Source organism: Embiotoca jacksoni, unplaced genomic scaffold, assembly GCF_022577435.1.
Source record: "Embiotoca jacksoni isolate LCO1_2020_lvr unplaced genomic scaffold, fEmbJac1.0.p SCAF_29, whole genome shotgun sequence".
Classification (NCBI taxonomy): Eukaryota; Metazoa; Chordata; class Actinopteri; family Embiotocidae; genus Embiotoca; species Embiotoca jacksoni.
Genome location: NW_027185380.1, coordinates 563,972 through 583,395, shown reverse-complemented (window position 1 = coordinate 583,395; position 19,424 = coordinate 563,972). Strand labels below are relative to the sequence as shown.

The following is a 19,424-nucleotide window of genomic DNA, read 5'->3' as shown; positions in this document are numbered from 1 at the left end:
CTGACAAACCTTTGGATCTTTTGTAGTGTATTTTTTTTTAAAAAATTTTATAAAGCCCTTTTCAAAACAAACGTTACACTTTTCTTTACAAATATACGGGGTAAATGGGGGGATAATAGAGACGGAAGACAATATCTAAAACACGAGTATAACCATCCTAAAAATGAAAAAGGTCGGAAATCGTAAGAAAGGCAATATGACCTTTTTTTTTTTTTTAAATAGGATTTTGTAAGTCCGTGCGGTTTGAGTTATTTTATTGTGAAGGTCCGGGCCGGAACTTGCGCAATCTAACTCTGTCTCACTTGAGTCCATTTCCCTAAACGCAGCTGGTCTTTTTAGCCTCCGAGCTGAAACCGACCGAGCGTCGTATGTCGCGGCAGCGCGAGTGTCGGTGAGCTTCTCCTCGGGACTGTCCTCCGGCTCGTCACGTCCTCGCTCCCGCTTTTATCGTCGCACTTTCCCGACACGGGGACGCCGCGGCGGGACTCCCGGTGCCGCGAGAACCGACAAAACTTTTCTCTGCAGTTGCTGCCTCCCGAGCAAACAGGTAGGCGCGATCCCGAGTTTACTCACGCAAAAAAAAAACCAACTTCTCCTGCGTCGAAGCGGGCTATCCGCGCGGGGGTGAAATATTCGGGCTGCGGGCGACAAAGCGGGGGAGGCCCGGGTTAACAAGGTGGCACAATAAAGTCCGGCAGGAGATCCCAGACTCTCAAGGTTTATTAAGCCGAAAGCATTAATGATATTTTTTCCCCACTAATCAGTATTCGATCTTAACTGGGGCTTCTTTCAGAAAAAGACATCTGGAAACTTGCAAAGAGATATTTAAGAATATCTGAATTATGGAAGACGCATTTAAATTATTATTTTTTTTTTTTTTGCTTTCCAATCAGTCCATAGTGCTTTCTATATATTGATAAGTTGGGCTCTCGCGTCTCTGTTCTGTGTCTAATCACGGGTCTCTAATGTGCTTAGAGAATCACAGTTTTACATTATATATATATATTAAAAAAAAAAAGGTCCAATGTGAACATTAGGCCACTTCAAAAAGCACTTATCACTGTGTAAACAAGCGGCCGCTATCAGCCAGCTGCTCTGATACAGACGCGCTCACAGGGGGGGGGGGGAAAGTGCGGAGACCAACTCGGAGAGTATTATTGCGCTGCACTGCAACTCCACTCCAGTGTTTCTTATTTGACGCTACTTTACACTTAAACTCCTACATCTGCTACGTCCCCAGAGGGAAATATCGTACTTCACTACATTTATTTTTACGGCTTCGGTTCAGATGATTTGACACGGTAATAATGACACTAACATTAATTATGCTTCGCAGCAAAAAAAAAAAAAAAAAAAAAAAACGAGCCATAAAAATCCGAACAAACTATGAAACCAAACAAGCTGTAAAATCCAGTGACGCAATGATCGTATAAAAGTAAAGCAACGGCCTCGTAAAACAAATGCAATTTTTTTTTTTTTTTTTTGTTGCAACATAAAATGACATCAAATCCCAGAAGTGGCACTAAAATGAGAACTCGAATTGGATCGCTAAAATCAGGAAAGGCTCGGTGATAAAACTTATGTTTTAAGAAAATATTTCCTCATGAAGCTTGTTCAATAATTTAGGGGCCAATAATAATATAAAAAGGTTTTTTTTTTGTTTTTAATATAAGACGTTAATTTTCTAATTAGTGGTTTACAGCTTTTTTGGGGGGGGGGGGGTTTCTGAATTCTTACAAAAATCAGTGTAGAGCGGGGATCACGTTTTAGATGTCTTGAGTTAAGTGATTTATTTATTTTTTCCCCCCTCTAAACTTCTTCAGATGGTTTTCTCGGTACATTTTAAGAGGATCCAATATCTCGCCAAAAATGATAGATTTGAGGGGGGGGGGGGGAGTCCAAAAACGGAAAGCAGATTTGTCTCCCTTCCTCTCCTGGTAATCACATTTATCTGTTCAAAAGAAGTTCAAACCAGCTCCACCTGCAGCAGCTACAACAGGCACTGATGCTTTAGTATTAATGATGTCACATATAATCATGTGTTAGTCAGGCGGATTAAATCAGTACTTTAATACTAATGTCATTTTACTAGAAGGTCTCATGCAGGACTTTTACTCGTAATGGAGTGTCGGTACTTTGATGTATTGGTACTTTTACTCAAGTTAATGAATGGGAATACGTCTTCTATCACTCGCTCACTGATTTGGTTATCGGGCGAAGTAATCTATTCTAACAAAGGTTTTGGATGCAAACACACAGGGTTTATTTTATTGTTTTACATTTTGTCCATGCCAAAACAGATAAGAGATACAATTCTTAGATCAAAATCACACCAAATAATAAAAAAAAAAAGGTCAGTCTGTCGTTGGTTTTTTTTTCATTGTTAATAGTTATTGTTAAATTAAAAACTGACAAACATTTGCTGGTTATAGTGTTTAAAATGTGAAGATTTCATGCTTTTTTTTTTTTCTTTTTCTTTTTTGGGTGTACATGATCATAAACTAAAGACCTTCGCTTGCAGAACCAAACATTTGAAACATTAAAACGATTCACTATTTTCTAGGCATTTTCTGGACAAATGTATTTCAAAAATAATCAGCTCTACACTAAACGGACCTAAAATGCATAAAGGCTCGTACTACTGAGTGTTACAAAGTTAGTACGGTAATGAAGGGTTAGTGTGTGGAAGGGAATAGATGCAAAAAAGTGCATTCAGAAGTTCTCCGCTCTTTTTTTTTTAATTGTCAACCGTTCGACTTGCAGTGACGCCGGTTTGAGCGACGATCCGATTTCCGTCCTCTCAGAATGTGTTTATTCGTCGGTTTGCGCGTGCAAAATGAAAGATCCATCAGAGGGAGGCAAACATTAAAAACAAGAGCCTCCATTAAAATGCGTCATTTCTCTCTTCTCACCTGATGGATGTAGAACAGAGCAGCACTTCCTGTCACCTTTCTGGGGAACAAACAAAAAAAAAAACAGTTTTTTTTTGTATTTCCTGAAGATTGATGTCAGTCAGAGTCTGGTAGCGTAGCTCTTATAGTATCTGTTGCTCACATCAAACAAGAGTCTCTGAAAATACAGCTGCAGGAAAATGACTCATTTTGCTCTCTCGCTTATTTGAAAAAAAAAACCCAAAAAAAAAACCAAACCTGAAACTTCACAAATGCATCCTGTTCGTTTTTGGGGTGATTTAAAGTGCGCGAGGACGAATATTAAACGAGCGAATCGGTGTTTAGTTGAGTGGAGTGTCGCCGGGAAGCTCAAAAATAACACTTTTAAATGTTTAAATTTTGCCTTTTTTTTGAGAACGATATGTCGTCGGTCCAAAGCGGAACATCCTTCGGGGAGATTTTTTAATTTATTTATTTCACATTCTCTGGCACCCTCGCGTCTCCACTCGTACTTCCACGCTGAATATAGTCGGGTTCGCCGTCTGCTTACGGAGCTGTTTCGCATCCGTTTCCGTTTGATTTTTTTTTTTTTTTAAGGAGGCGGCGAGACTTTCGGATGAGAAAATGACACGACCTTGAGCTTTTTGTGTTTTCTGGCGAGCGGCCAGGAGGAGTTCTCGTCGCTGCAGATTGTGCTTTATTCGGCTTTGATCTGTTTTTTTTTTTTTCTTTAGGAGGTTTTCATCCTTCGTGCGCTGGCGGTTGCGTGCGGTCGAGTGGGTTGCGTACGCTGCGGCGAGGCAAAGTCGCCGAGGTTTCGCGTCTAATCTCCTCTGCCGATTCAGTTTTGGTGAGAAAGCCGACGGAACCTTTCTTTTTTTTTCTTGTTTCCTGAAATTGAAACAAAAACCTTTTGATGTCAAACATCTCGTTTATAAGGGATACAAAAAAAACAACAACAAAAAGTAAAGTAACTCCTAAACTGGCCACATGTTGGGGTGTCGTGGTAACGGCTGCATCAGCCTCCGACCACAGACTCTTTATATGACTTGATGTGGTTAGCGTACCTTTTAAAGATGGATTAAACTAACCGGTTGGTTTTAAATGGACGATAGACATAAAGAAACAGAAGTGTGCATTCTTTGCGTTTTGGCTTCTTTCCTCTTTTGACGACCGAACAAACTTCGGCATCTAAATGTTTTCTGTGTAAAGCCTCGAAAGGCCTTAAATGAAGTTCATACAACTCGCAAACCTCCTCCCCCCCCTTCAAATTTGAACCCCGCCGGTTTCTGCTGACGCCGCTGTCTGCCTCCGGAAGGCGGCGACGTTTAGGCCGCGGGGAGACGCCGACGCGGCCGCCGACGTCCTCGAGTAACATTTCCCGAAACCGCCGGGGCGAAGCGTCGGACGCCCCCGGGGCCGGGCCGGGCCGGGCCGGGCCGGGCCGTCGTCTCCCGACGTCAGCTGCGCGGGCCGACATCAGCTGCGGCCGGACGGAGGAGCGGGGAGGTTTTCTCCCACGGCGGAGCCTGCCAGCTCCCGGACGGCGTGACGGCGAGGGGGTTCGAAGGCCGAGGTCAAGAGGTCAAGAGTTTCAAAAGGGAGCAAAAGAGCCTTCTTCCGACATCTGCTTTTCAGCCCCGAAATTGTTATCGGAGAAGCGAGAGCCCGGTTCACGAGCTTCTTCTCTTGCCCCCCCCCCCCCCCTTGAAGCGACCGACGCGTTTTGGGAGGAGGGCCGTCGGCCGCGGGAGGGAAGGTCGCCGGACGCTCTGTGAAGCCGAGACGCTCGAAGAGGACGGGCGCGTCGTCGGATTCGAAGCTCCTCGGATATCGTTCATGACGTCGCAGCTGAAGTTTTTATGATGCGCTCTTAATACTTTTAATCGTCAATCACCCTCCCCCCCCCCCCCCCCCCCCCCCTCGTGTTTCGAGTAGAAACAGATGAGCTGGCGAGCCGTTTAATTAAACTTCAAACGGAGAGTTGCTCAAACTCCCCGAGACACCGGACATTTAATCAGTTTGACGTCAGGACAGAGATGATAAACTCCAAGAAGTTACACGGGCGAAGCTGCCCTCCCTCTGCCAACGCGCACTCGGCGTTGTGAGCCAAAGGTCGTTAAAATATTCCACAAACTGTTGCTGCCGTTTTTTTTTTTTTTTTTTTTTTTTTTAATGAAGGCCGGTGTGTCTGAGACGCGAAGAAGATAGAAATCTGTGTTTTGTAAATATGCACAAAGTAAATTTTGTCTGTTTGCAGAACAGAATTTCTCCTGAAAGTATAAATAAGAAGTGTGAAATTGGGTAAAATCGGAGTGCGGACGACGTGAATCTGCCTTTATGTGCCGGTCCGCGACCCTCTCAGGACCGGCCGACCCACGGTGTGTCCACACCTCTTCAGCGAGTCAAAGGTCGTGGTTACAACTGCTTCCCTGTCTTTTTTTTTCTTCTTTTTTTCTGCAGAACATCTAAAGTGGCGTTTTTTTTTCTTCTATTTTTTATTAAGCATGCAGAAATACAAACATCCACAAAATATAACAATACAGTATAATGTTTCTCGTTAATATATCTGACAAAAACGAGACTATTATTTTTTTTTTTAATATGTATAAAAACGCTTGAATGTTTGTTGTTGATTTGAAGTCTTGTTCAAATGGCTCCGTTCCTCTTGTGTTTTCACAGCTGCGGGAGTAATTTCTCATGTTACGTTTTAATATCGTATCGGGGCGATGTCGATTTTCAGTTTCCAATATAATTAACGGCCACTTGGACTCGTCGCAGCGGTGCGGGTAATTTTACAGCAGCGCTCATTTCACAGCACAAGACTCGCGGACACTCCTACAGATTATGGAGTTTTGTTGGCCGGCCAAACCAAAAGCTTCTCTCAGCTATTCGGCAAGATTAATTAATGGAGCCTTTTTTTTTTTCTTCATCTTCTTCTTCTTCTTCTTCTTCTTCTGGACGAGTAATAATTTACAGCGGCGGGCTCGATGCCATAAAGGTAAGAGACACCGTGTACCAACTCTGACAGACTCCCGCCACCCAGGAATGATTAACTCCGTCAGATGTCCAAACACTAAACCAACACGTCTTCCGACTGCACGGCGGCCGCCGCGCGCCGCGCGTATCGATCCACCGGCTGCCCGCGGGACGTCGTAAATCCTCATCTCTATTTCCTCTCGTCGTTTTTGCAAACTGCACTCCTCACGAAAGGAGAAGAGCGTCTCCCTTCGCAACGATAATATTTTCTGGCAACCGGGAGCCTGAAGTTTCACTCAGCAACTTGATTGTGTGTGTGTGTGTGTGTGTGTGTGTGTGTGTGTGTGTGTGTGTGTGTGTGTGTGTGTGTGTGTGTGTGTGTGTTCTGTATAAATAATCATTGAGAGGAAAAAGGGATTTTTAAATTTTTTTAATTTTGATATATTTATGAGGTTATTCTGCCCACTTGGTGATCTTAAATGGAATTTGCTTACTTTAATTTTTTTTTTAAATTTTTTAAATTTTGTTTTTAAAGGTGGGGACGCTCCGATTGGTTTATTTCACGTCACGCCCCGAAACCTGACCTGTGATGAATTAAAGTAGGAACCCCCTTGGAATCGCGTGTTTCAACCCGTGCTCAGATTATCTGATGTTAAACCAGCACAAACGGATTTGGACATTTCCTAAACGCGCGAGTGTCGCGCACTTTAGACTCTAGACTGTTGAAATAGAGCCAAAAATCACATTAAAAAAAAAATCGAACATCTCATTTCACCCCCGGCCTTTCAGTTTTTCATGTGTTCTTCCAGGTGGCGAGCTCCGCTGACACTGAATGATGTGAGGCTCATGGCTGGACCGAGACGGATTGCTGAACTTCCTCCCCGCTCCGACTCGTCTCCCCCGTGCTCACCGTCTTCCGGATCGCTTCGCGAGAATTCACCCGTCGCGCCGGGCGGCGTCGGAACAGAGGGAAGCGCGTCCGGTCCGACGCGTCCGTCGGTGCCGACGCTTCACCATGTGAGCTCGTGAGCGACATCGAGCTCTCCCGGCCCGTGGGAGGTGGATCTGCTGCCTCCCTCTACGTCGATGATGTGGTAACCCCACTGACCGCCGAGACTTTTCCTGTTGTTGCGATGGCCGCCGCCTCCTCCTCTCCGGAGAAGCACCAGCCCCTCCTGCAGCTCCAGGAGGTGGACTCCAGCCGAGTGGGCGGCCGCGTCCTCTCCCCGATCATCAGCTGCTCCTCTCCCGGCCTGTCCCTTGAAACCAGCCAGCCCATCTGCATCCCGTCCCCGTACGCCGACCCGGGCCACGACTTCACCGCCTTGCCGTTCTACAGCCCGACTATCTTCAGCTACGCCGGTCCCAGCATCTCGGACTGTCCCTCTGTCCATCAGTCGCTCGGCGCCTCTTTGTTTTGGCCCAGCCACGCCCACATGGGCCCGCCCATCCCTCTGCACCGCTCCCAGGCCCGACCCCAGCACGGTCAGCCAATCCAGAGTCCCTGGGACAGTGTCTTAACGACCAGGTAAGGACGGTGGCCGTCGCCCCCCCCTGACTCTGGCATGCTGTTTTAACACCTCGGCTCACTAATCGGCAGCTTCTGGTTCTTTTAATAATAGATTTGCCTGTCATTTGCTTTTACGATGAATTCTTTTTGAGAGGTTTCAAAATGTCAGAAAATAACGGCCCGCGTTAAAGCCACCTGCTACCGCTTGTCAAAACATAACGACGAAAACACGCGGGTTTTCGCTCGTCGTGATTTCGCTTCAATATGATGAAATTGCGATTTGCACTTTTTCCCAACTTGTCTTCTGTCTCTTGCGACGTTTCAACTGCTTCGCAAAAGGCAACGTTAAGCCGAAATAACCACACTAAACGATTAGGTGCTGATTTAATTCCCACGCAGAACATTTCATTCACCGGTGAGAGCAGATTGCTTATCCCGCATGTTTTTTTGTTTGTTTGTTTTTTGTTTTTTTTGTCACGGGAAGACGCGGCGACTCGGACATATCTGTTAGCAAGAGCGTGAAGAGGCGTCCCCAGGAGAGCGAGGACGGCGCGGTGTCATCGGGCGGTAAGGCAGACCTCCACTTCTGCGCCGTGTGCCATGACTATGCTTCGGGCTACCACTATGGAGTCTGGTCGTGCGAGGGGTGCAAGGCCTTCTTCAAGAGGAGCATCCAAGGTGAGACACCAGATCTTCGCGCGTACGGTTGGAAAACGAGAGCCGGTTACAGTCACTGGAATATCGGTTTGCCGAAGCTTTTGGTGGTGACTGTCGGTTGACTCCATTTGTTTTTTTTATACAGTTTTACTGCACCGCATAAATTTGCCACGTTAGCCTTGTCCATCCGCCACTTCGGTTCAGGCGGAAATATCTCAAAAAACTGTCGGGATAAATTGCCATTCAGTTTTGTAGAGACGTTCACGGTCGCCAGAGGATTCATCTTCTTGACTTCGGTGACTCCCCGATGTTTTACCTCTCGCCGCCCGGAGGTCAGAGTTGCACCTCGCCTGGTGAAATATCCCAACATCCGCTCGCGCAAAGCAAAGCAAATCTCCTTTTCTGATTATTTTTAATTCGCGAGTTTTGAGTGTTTGCCGTCTATCCTTTACTTTGACTGGATCTCGGGTGTCTGAACGTAAGTTTCTGCGCTCGCCGACTAAGCCCTTACGGGGCGGCCTGTTTACGCTACAATAAGCGGGTGAGAGGGCGTCTATCGATCCAAAAAAAGAGTGTGTCATTATTGTCCTTCAGCCGGAGGTAAACACACGTGGAATTTATCTTTCAGTCTGGAAGTCTGTTGGGTCGTCAGTGCAGCGCTGTAGCCTTTGATATCTTTTTTTTTTTTATCTTTCCGGTCATAGTATCAAAAAGGCTCTGGCGCCCCCGTGGATTTGCGTTCTTTTTTTTTATTTATACTATTGAATGGAAGGTTAAAGGTCAAGTTCAGCTGCCTTCAGATGACGTTTGTCTCTCTTCATCTTTGTGTTTACCTCTTTCTCTGTTTCAGGACACAATGACTACATCTGCCCGGCAACCAATCAATGCACTATAGACAAGAACCGCCGCAAGAGCTGCCAGGCGTGTCGCCTTCGCAAATGCTATGAAGTCGGGATGACTAAATGTGGTTAGTGTGACTTTCTCCTCCTTAAATGCGCGTGTCCGGCAGTTTTCGCCCGTCGGTTCCCACCGGAAGTCGTCGTATTTTCCAAGACGCTTTCAACCTCGACGACGCGTCCCTTTTACAACGCGCCGTTCTGATCGTTGGCTAAACGGCGAAGTCATCTACGGGACGTTTCGTTCATTTTTTTTTATCCTGAACTACAGAACAAAATCGGACAATTAAAGCCGCACAAAACTGGGAAAAAGAGCTGGATGATTTTTCATTTGAACCGAATAGCGGGAAGATATTTGCATCGGGACTCAGAAAGCAACAGAATCGCGCACTTGGAGAGAAAAAAGGCTCGGAAAATACAGACGCATTATGCCATTGCACCAAATAAATATGCTCACGGTGATGCATAAACATCCTCTGTGTGCTGGAGGAAATGAGGCGAAAGAGTACAAACCTCCGCTGCATATTTTGGTCGTGTTAAAAGTTCAAGTCTGGCTGGAGGTGTGCGAAGAGAGAAATGGAAAACTGGAATCCTGAAAGTGAGGCGGAATAAAATAGCATACAAATCAGATTCTGGTCAGATGGAAGGTGGATCTTGTTCGTAACGTTAGTCGAGCGACAATATTGTTTGTTCAGTCTTTGTATATTCTGTTCTTCATCAGTTAATCATTTCCATGTAAACATGAATCTGTTCGAGGCGACTGCTGTTAGCTGTTAAGGATTGCGGTTGGCCCAGATTGATTTTTTTGTTGTTGTAAAAATCAGGAACTGCACGGCGCTAAACCCTCCTGGCCTGTTTGAACGGTCACGTCCGGCCCATTTATTTGAAACACAAGACACTTACAGAAGCGGTACTGACGAGGACTCGCCGGGTTTCCATGTTCGCGTTAATGCGCAAAGTCTTTTCTGGAGCGAGTGAAAACATCTGCTGTACTTTACCGATAGTTTTCTTTCTCTCAGGCATCCGTAAGGAGCGCGGGACCTGCAGGAACCCGCCGACGAGGCGGGTGACCCGTCTGTCCTCGCACAGCAGGGCGATCGCCCCGAAGGCGGTAACTGGACCGGCGGAGGAGGGTTCGTCGAACGAGCCGCCGCAGCCGCCCGCGCTCACCCCGGAACAGCTGATCGCGCGGCTCGTGGAGGCGGAGCCGCCGGAGATCTACCTCATGAGGGACGTGAAGAGGCCGCTGACCGAAGCGAACGTCATGATGTCGCTCACCAACCTGGCGGACAAGGAGCTCGTTCACATGATCAGCTGGGCCAAGAAGATTCCAGGTGTGTGTGTGTGTGTGTGTGTGTGTGTGTGTGTGTGTGTCTGTCAGGCCCCCCCGCGGCCTGTTTCAAAAGCTTCCGTTATTTCTTCTTTTTAAACAAAGTTTTGACTGATTTTCAACCATTTTGTTAAAAGGTCGCCGCTCAGACGTGCAACAGCAGTATCAAACTTCTCATCTAAATCTCTGCAAAAAAAAAAAACTAATTATGTTTCCCAAAATGTCAAAAGGACTTCTTCATTACATTCGAGTCACAGACGAGCTTTTGCTTGGTGTCGCATTCAAACTGCAAACACAAGATATTACGGGAAATTGCAGCAGTTTTGAACGCGCGTCCTCAATTCCTCGAGAATCTTCCTCCCTGTTGCTGCAAACAAATACTACGGCTGCTAATAATAGTTTTTGTTTGAGTCTGCGTGTGCGTGTCTGCCTCTGCGTGCGTGTCTTTGGCCTTTTCGAAACCAAATCCTATGAGCAACATTGAAAGAGATGAAAAGGAGTCTGAGGCAGATTGCGTAACGCATTTTTTTTTTTTTACTTTGAAATTATGCAAAACGTCTTTTAAAAAAAAACCTCAGGATGAATTAATGATCTATTTTATGTGTCTCTTCCTTTTGAACGTTCCTTCACAGCAGAGTTGGTGACTAAGTCTCGGCGAGACTCGCTAACGGTCTCCTTTGTGCTATGAAACTGTTTGGCGTTGATGGAATTGGAGTTTGTCAATGAGCTGTGATACAACAATTGTTATGTGTTCTGTTTTGTAAGACTGAACACGACTTCTCGCCACGAATTGCCGGCGTCTCTGTTTGTCCTTTTGCTCAGGGTTTGTCGAGCTCAGTCTCTTGGACCAGGTGCACCTGCTGGAGTGCTGCTGGCTGGAGGTGCTGATGATGGGACTGATGTGGAGGTCGGTGGACCACCCGGGGAAACTCATCTTCTCCCCTGACCTCAGCCTGAGCAGGTACCACCTCGCGTCGGCCACGATTAAAGGATCCTGCTTCCTTTTTCTTTTTTTCATTTTTTAATACGGAAGAATTCAAAATGTCTTTTCATCTCTGCCTTATTTGATTGGGTGAAAATCAGGACTCGTTTGTGATGAATGACTGCTTGTGTGTGTGTGTGTGTGTGTGTGTGTGTGTGTGTGTGTGTGTGTGTGTGTGTGTGTGTTTTTTAATGGCAGAGAAGAGGGGAGCTGTGTCCAGGGATTTGCGGACATCTTTGACATGCTGGTAGCTGCCACGTCCAGGGTGAGAGAGCTCAAGCTGCAGAGGGAGGAGTACGTCTGCCTCAAGGCCATGATCCTCCTTAACTCCAGTGAGTGAGCACGTCTGTCTGTCTGTCTGTCTTGTCTGTCTGTCTTGTCTGTCTGTCTGTCTGTGTGCGGACGTAAACTTGGTGAAATAAAGAGCACATGTGTCTCCAGTCAATGAAACCTCGGTCGAGTGTTTGAGGTCCTGATTAAGTTAACTGGTGACCCCCCCCCCCCCACTTAATTCGGTTTGCTTCATTCTCAAAAGTTAGAAACAAAGAAGGCATAGACGTTACTGACACAACAACATAAAACTCTTGATCGGTCCATTTGCGTCATAAACATTTACGAGTGGACGCGGCGGAAGACGAATAAACGATCCGCTGTTGATGAATAGATATCTTATAAAAAAAAATGCAATCATAAAAATGCTCGCACCGCTGAACTGCAGCGGTGTATTTTTTGTTTTTTTTTATGTGCGAGTGCTCAGGTCGGTATTTATTTATCACCGCGTCAAAAATGTTCTTTTTTTTTTTTTTTTTTTTATGGTCGTCGTTCGAGGGGAATTTTGTTGAAATGTGACCATAAACGTCGTTAAACTCAAAACGTCAGCCAGGCGGTTGAGAGAAAGATGCGCGAAACCTGCGACCGGAGAAACTCGACACTCAAATGTTTACTCGCCGTTACATAAAAATGGCACTTAAGTGCGGTGCGAGGCGACGTTTCTGATTCTCTTTGGATTTGGAGAAAGATTTTGGCGACGTAGACGGGGGGGGGGGGAATAATACTCAAAACCGCAGTTGACTTGCCATCGACACCGAAGCAAACCCCTCCCCCTCCTCCCCCTCCATCTTGTTTGTGCACGAACACGTTTTCCTCTTCTGCGTTACCAGACATGTGCCTCAGCTCGTCGGAGGGCAGCGAGGAGCCGCAGAGTCGCTCCAAGCTGCTGCGTCTCCTGGACGCCGTGACGGACGCTCTGGTGTGGGCCATCGCCAAAACCGGCCTCACCTTCCGCCAGCAGTACACCCGCCTCGCCCACCTGCTCATGCTGCTCTCGCATATCCGCCACGTCAGGTACCGGGGACGCCCTCCATCCTTCGCGTCACGCCCGCGTATCGGAGAAAAACAACAACAACAACAACAACAAAAAAAAAAAAAACACCAACTCTTGTCTTGTATTTTCCCGTGTGCAGCAACAAAGGCATGGATCACCTCCACTGCATGAAGATGAAGAACGTGGTGCCTTTGTACGACCTGCTGCTGGAGATGTTGGACGCCCACGTCATGCACGGCTCCCGTCTGCCTCGCCGGCCTCCTCAGCAGGAGCCCGCGGACCCGGGGGAGGTTCCCGCTCAGCCCGGCAGCTCCTGCGGCGGACCCTCCAACACCTGGACCCCCAGCAGCGCCGGAGCCGGAAGCGAAGCCCAGCAGTCACGGCAAGACTTTCAGACGCAATGAATCGTCGCCGCTTTGCACGCAAAAAAAAAAAAACCAACAAAAAAAACGAGCTCACGGGACCGACGGGGGTTTGCTTCGCAGGAACGGTCGGCAGAGACTTGAGAGCGGGATCCTCTGATCGCTCACCGGCGAACCTTTGACACTGTGCGCTGTTTCAGGTGAACTCTCCCAATCTTTAAAAGTTAAAGCCGTAGACTAGACTTGCGGGATTTGTTGCCGCCGTATATCGAACAGCCGGAGAGGAACGGGAAGATGCGCGAACTGCAGATGTTTTTGTTTTGTTTTTAGACGAGAGAGCCGGAGTCTGACGATAACGCCGACTCGGCTCACCTCGCCTTGTGTGTGACGCTCGCAAGAACCTCTCGCTTTCCATTTCCCGGCGCCCCGAGGTCTCCGTAGCTGCACGCGAACTCCAGATTTGACGCAAAGCCTGTTTCCCGCGCGATTCTCGGCAAAAAACTGTCAGCGTAAAGAGCTTTTCGAAGTCATTATAGGCATCGTACTGTTCACCATAGTTTCAGTGTCAAGGCTACATCTGACTTTTTTTTTATTTTTTTTTTTTTAAACATTTTAGCAATTTCATTTTATTAAAGGAAAAAAGTGGATGCTGTGTGTGTATGATATAGTCATAGCAGAAACTTACCAGAAGCATAACTCTATCCTGGTTACAACTTTTACAATCTTATATTGGAATTTCATTGTCAATAATAATCCTTTTTTTTTTTTGATCGCTGCAGATTATCAAAGGCGCAAAACTAAGTGTACACAGATTGGTCTGGCGGTAGCGGCGCCGCAGCAGTCCAGCGAGCCGTCGCGCGCGGGCGGCCGAGGTAGACACGAGGCTCGCGGTGCGAAGTCACAGGCGAGAAATGACAGCCGAGCTTGTTCATCAGAGTCCATGCAGTCAGTTCCCACGCAGTTCTGGAGGTGTACGCAAACAGCCGTGTGTTCGCGACGCCCGAAGAGTCGACAACCAGCTGTTTGTGGTAGGAAGTGGATTTAATGCTGTGAATCAAACCTGTTCGCCGGCAGCTTTTCTTCAACAAACGCTGCCCCCCCCCCCCTCCACCCCCCCACCCCCCGAGTTCACGCTTTGGCTTGCGTGTGGATGTTTTCTTAAACTTAAAGGCCATTGATGACGACTTTCCTCTTCGCACATGCTTCAAACTGCAGCTGCAAAATTGCCATTATCGATTTAATCCGCTGATAATCTAACCAGTTAATTATTGGGTTGATGCAGTAAAATGGTCTAATTTCCCTTCGGGCCATCTTTAAACGTGTTGTTCTGTCTGACCAGAAAGATCCATTTTAAAACTACTCTTATGTTAAAGAAAAGCAAAAAAAAACCAAAAAAAACCCCAAATATTTGTTTTTGTAATCAAAATATCTGCTGTTTAATTTACCTGTTGGTCACCTGTTCTGGAACTAAATATAGCTCGGTCAGCAAAAAATAATGCGCTGTATAAAAAGAGACGATATAGATTTTGTTACACGAATAATATCATTTTGATATTTGTGTTAAGTCACTTGATTGATTCAGCAAAATCAGACTTTCCCTGTTTTATCTGCAGATTGTTTCTACAAATATTTTAAGAACATTTCCACCGTTGGATTAATGCCGTGAATGAACTCTGATTAAAGGCAGCGTTGCCACCAATAGATAAAACGGTCATCTCGTCCGCATTGGTCAGGAAACGCTAACGTTAAAGTAGTTTTATCTCGGTTAAAATGAATAGAAACTGATCAATTGTCTATATCTGTTTAATAATGATAATTTTGAACATCATGCCGTCTGTTTCTAGTCGTCGTTGCTTGACAACAGACCTCTGGTTGACCACTGAAGGGCCTGAACGCCTGCTTTACACCCGTCTCTGCTTTAATCAAAGACATCTTTGTTTTCTGTGAAGAATCAGATCCACTGTTGCTCTTAAGACAAAATAACACTCATAACTGGCAAAATTTGCCTGGAAAAAAAAAAAAGAGACAATTTTTGTATTTTCGAACTTGCTACAGGAGCTACTGTGACATGACGCAGCTTCAACAATCAGAAGCCAGAAGCACTGTAAGATTTGTGGTTGTAGGGGGGGCGGGGGGGGGGGGGGGCTCTGGACTTCTGCAGCTCTTCAGTCCTTCTGTCTGCCTTGTGCTTTTCCTCTCGTCATTCTTTTTCACCAAACTGTATCACCAGTGTCTTCATGTATTTACAGTGTTCTTGTTCTCAGACAACTTTGAAAAATGACTGTGAACCACTAAAATTATAAGTGAAGGGGCCGCTGGTCTTTCTGTCAGTTATTTGAGTCCGTATCTGTGATCTCCACCGACTTCATCCAACAAGCAGGCAAGCAAGGACAGAAATGTTTACGTCTGTCCCATATTGTAACGTTGCTGGTGGATTTATTTATGGTGCCGACATCCTCATGAAGATATTTTTTGGGGGTTTTCAGTGTCAAAAACCATCTCGGTACCGTTTCACACTTCCTCTCTAAAGCCTCAGTGGAGCTCTTTTGAGAACAAGCTGCTACGGCTCATTAATATTAATGAGCATCTCCTCTGATTGGCTGACTAATTTTTGAGTGACACCTGACCAGGCACAATCACAGGTGACAGTCTGTCGTTCCTTAAACTTACCGTCAAACGTGATTTAATCGGCAGAGAAGTAACGGAAACGCTATCAGGCTCATTTGAGCTGGATTCAGACCAGCCAACCTCCTCATCAACCGAGCTCACAAATTACTGTTACAAAATGGTAAATAATGTTTTTTTTTATCAACTTCCATCATGGGCGTAGCCACAGAATTATTGGGGGAAGTCGTGTCCCCCCCCCCCCAATACTGAGAAAATATACATTTTTACCGCATTATAGAGACGAGGATGTGTTCATTATGTTCTCCTTTTAAGAAAAATTCCTGCTTCGGTGTCTGTTCTTGGATCCTCCTCTGTTCACACACAACACAACATACAATATAAACTGATCATTTTTTGGACATTTTGGTCCACTTGCCATACCAAGATATTTTTGACATTTTGGAAGACATACAATATGTCTACTGTGACATACTGTGACTTTTTTGATGCAATTTTGGACGATATGCTACAGTATGACTTTTTTATAGTATTTTGGACGACATGCTACAGTATGACTTTTTTTCATATTTTGGACGACATGCTATAGTATGACTTTTTTTATATTTTGGACGACATGCTATAGTATGACTTTTTTATAGTATTTTGGACGACATGCTATAATATGACTTTTTTATAGTGTTTTGGACGACATGCTATAATGACTTTTTTTTTTATAATATTTTGGATGACATGCTATAGTATGACTTTTTTATAATATTTTGGACGACATGCTATAGTATGACTTTTTTTCATATTTTGGACGACATGCTATAGTATGACTTTTTTTTTTATAATATTTTGGACGACATGCTATAGTATGACTTTTTTATAATATTTTGGACGACATGCTATAGTATGACTTTTTTTCATATTTTGGACGACATGCTATAGTATGACTTTTTTATAATATTTTGGACGACATGCTATAGTATGACTTTTTTTCATATTTTGGACGACATGCTACAGTATGACTTTTTTATAGTATTTTGGACGACATGCTATAGTATGACTTTTTTTCATATTTTGGACGACATGCTATGGTATGACTTTTTTCATATTTTGGAGGACATGCTACAGTATGACTTTTTTTTCATATTTTGGAGGACATGCTACAGTATGACTTTTTTTCATATTTTGGACGACATGCTACAGTATGACTTTTTTTCATATTTTGGACGACATGCTATAGTATGACTTTTTTTCATATTTTAGACGACATGATATAGTATGACTTTTTTTCATATTTTGGACGACATGCTACAGTATGACTTTTTTTCATATTTTGGACGACATGCTACAGTATGACTTTTTTTCATATTTTGGACGACATGCTACAGTATGACTTTTTTTCATATTTTGGACGACATGCTACAGTATGACTTTTTTTCATATTTTGGACGACATGCTATAGTATGACTTTTTTTCATATTTTGGACGACATGCTATAGCATGACTTTTTTTCATATTTTGGACGACATGCTACAGTATGACTTTTTTTTCATATTTTGGACGACATGCTATAGTATGACTTTTTTTTCATATTTTGGACGACATGCTACAGTATGACTTTTTTTTCATATTTTGGACGACATGCTATAGTATGACTTTTTTTTCATATTTTGGACGACATGCTACAGTATGACTTTTTTTCATATTTTGGACGACATGCTACAGTATGACTTTTTTTTCATATTTTAGACGACATGCTACGGTATGACTTTTTTTTATATTTTAGACGACATACTATAGTATGACTTTTTTTTATATTTTGGACGACATACTATAGTATGACTTTTTTTATAGTATTTTGGACGACATGCTATAATATGACCTTTTAATGATATTTTGGACGATATGCTATATTAGTGACTTTTACGTAACGTAACATTACATTTCATTTAGCTGACGTTTTTATCCAAAGCGACTTACAATAAGTGCATTTCAACCATGAGGGTACACAACCCAGAACAACAGGAATCAAGAAAATACAATTTCTTCAAGAAAGCCAAACTACAAAGTGCCATCAGTAAGTGCCATTTGAAACGCTACTAAAGTTGTACTATTCAAGGTAAAGTCTGAAGAGGTGTGTTTTTAGTTTGCGGCGGAAGATGTAGAGTTTCCGCTGTCCTGATGTCGGTGGGGAACTCATTCCACCATTTCGGAGCCAGGACAGCAAACAGTCGTGATTTTGTAGAGTGTTTAGCTCGCAGTGAGGGAGCAACAAGCCGATTGGTGGAAGCGGAGCGGAGGGAGCGGCCTGGGGTGTAAGGTTGGACCATGTCCTGGATGTACACTGGACCCGATCTGTTCGTAGCACGGTAGGCAAGTACCAATGTTTTGTTACTTTGTTGCTATGTTACTTTAAGTAGTAACAGATGTTTTCTCAGCAAACAGATAAAATCGGATAGAAAACAGTTTGTCCTCCACTTTCCAAGGGATTAGTGTGTCACAGAAATATATTTACACAACTGCAACATTAATGAAACAATAAAGGGGCAAATCAGGTACAAACATTGTTTTTCCAAATTAAGAAGACAGGATGTAAAGGAACACAGGAAGTCAGTTAAAATCCTTCCTGTAATGCTGCAGGTAGATTTTCAGGTGGATTATGGGTTAAATGACGACAGTCATCGACGAGTCAGCACCAGAAGTCACAGTTCAAACTAAGGTGTATAAAACCAGGAGTGTGATGAGCCCTCAGTGTACAAATATAAAACGTGATGTTCAGCTTTGAAATACACCTGCACAGGTAACACAAGGAAACCTCCGAGATTCATTGTTTTTTTTAAATGCAGTAACTTCTGAGCGCTGTCGTCGCGGTACTTCGTTACTTTTTGTTACTTCGTTACTGTTACGCGTTACTTTGCGTTACTTTACATTACTTTGCGTTACTTTGCATTACTTCTGTTGCTTCGTTACTTTGCGTTACTTCGTTACTTATTTTCAGTCAAAAAAATATAAAACACTCAAGACTTTAGTTTGTCGTTTAAAATACGAAGAATAAATCATACAATAGTATGGCGTCCAAACCGTCATTCTATAGTAAAACTTTTTCTTAGTCCCAAAAATAAAATAAAAAACTCACACTTTAGTATGATGGTTTTATTTCGGTCAAAAAAAATTAAAATTACTTAAGACTTTAGTATTTTGTATGAAATATGAAGAATAAGTTATACCATAGTATGTCATCCAAACCGTCATACTATAGTGTAACTTTTTCTTAGTCCCAAAAATAAATTTAAAAAAAGTCAAAAGTTAGTACAGTCTGTCGTATAAAATATGAAGAAAAAGTCAAGCTGTAGTGTTTTGTCCAAAACGTCATACTATAATGACTTTTTTTTTCATCCCAAAAATTTGACATGCATGTTGACAAATAAAACCGAAAAAAACAACCTATTATACACTAAGACAGGCCAAGTGGTACAGTGGTTAGTGCTGCTGCCTTGTAGTCAGAAGGCCATGGGTTTGAGTGCAACTGGAAGCAATGTATGTATTCGTCCCTAAAAGTCATGCTATAGAATGACGGTTTGGAAGACATACTATGGTATAACTTATTCTTCATATTTTATACAACATACTAAAGTATTAAGTATGTTTAACTTTTTTTTATTTTTGGGACTGAGAAAAAGGTGTACTATAGAATGACGGATTGGACGCCGTATAACTTATTCTTCATATTTTACACGACATACTAAAGTATGAAGTATTTTAAATTTTTTGGCCGAAAAAAAAAGTCATACTATAGTATGATGTTTTGGATGCCATACTATTGTCTGACTTATTCTTCATATTTTATACGACATACTAAAGTATGAAGTATTTTAAA

The 19,424-nt window shown here is 43.8% G+C and overlaps 1 protein-coding gene across 4 annotated transcripts; it reads left to right on the top strand.

Annotated features, from left to right (window-relative positions):
• The first annotated feature begins 317 nt into the window (after positions 1-317).
• On the top strand, positions 318-15,244 carry esr2a (estrogen receptor 2a). Of its 4 annotated transcripts, none has more exons than XM_069161640.1 (9): positions 318-547; positions 6,680-7,398; positions 7,865-8,058; positions 8,888-9,004; positions 9,953-10,267; positions 11,086-11,224; positions 11,444-11,577; positions 12,406-12,589; positions 12,709-15,244. In XM_069161640.1, the coding sequence occupies exons 2-9, from the start codon at positions 7,004-7,006 to the stop codon at positions 12,971-12,973; spliced, it is 1,743 nt and encodes a 580-aa protein (XP_069017741.1). In that variant the 5' UTR covers positions 318-547; positions 6,680-7,003; the 3' UTR covers positions 12,974-15,244. The 4 variants fall into 4 exon arrangements, with proteins under 4 accessions (XP_069017741.1, XP_069017744.1, XP_069017742.1 ...); XM_069161643.1 differs by lacking the exon at positions 318-547 and adding an exon at positions 3,692-3,741; XM_069161641.1 differs by lacking the exon at positions 318-547 and adding an exon at positions 5,497-5,892.
• The last annotated feature ends 4,180 nt before the right edge of the window (positions 15,245-19,424 follow it).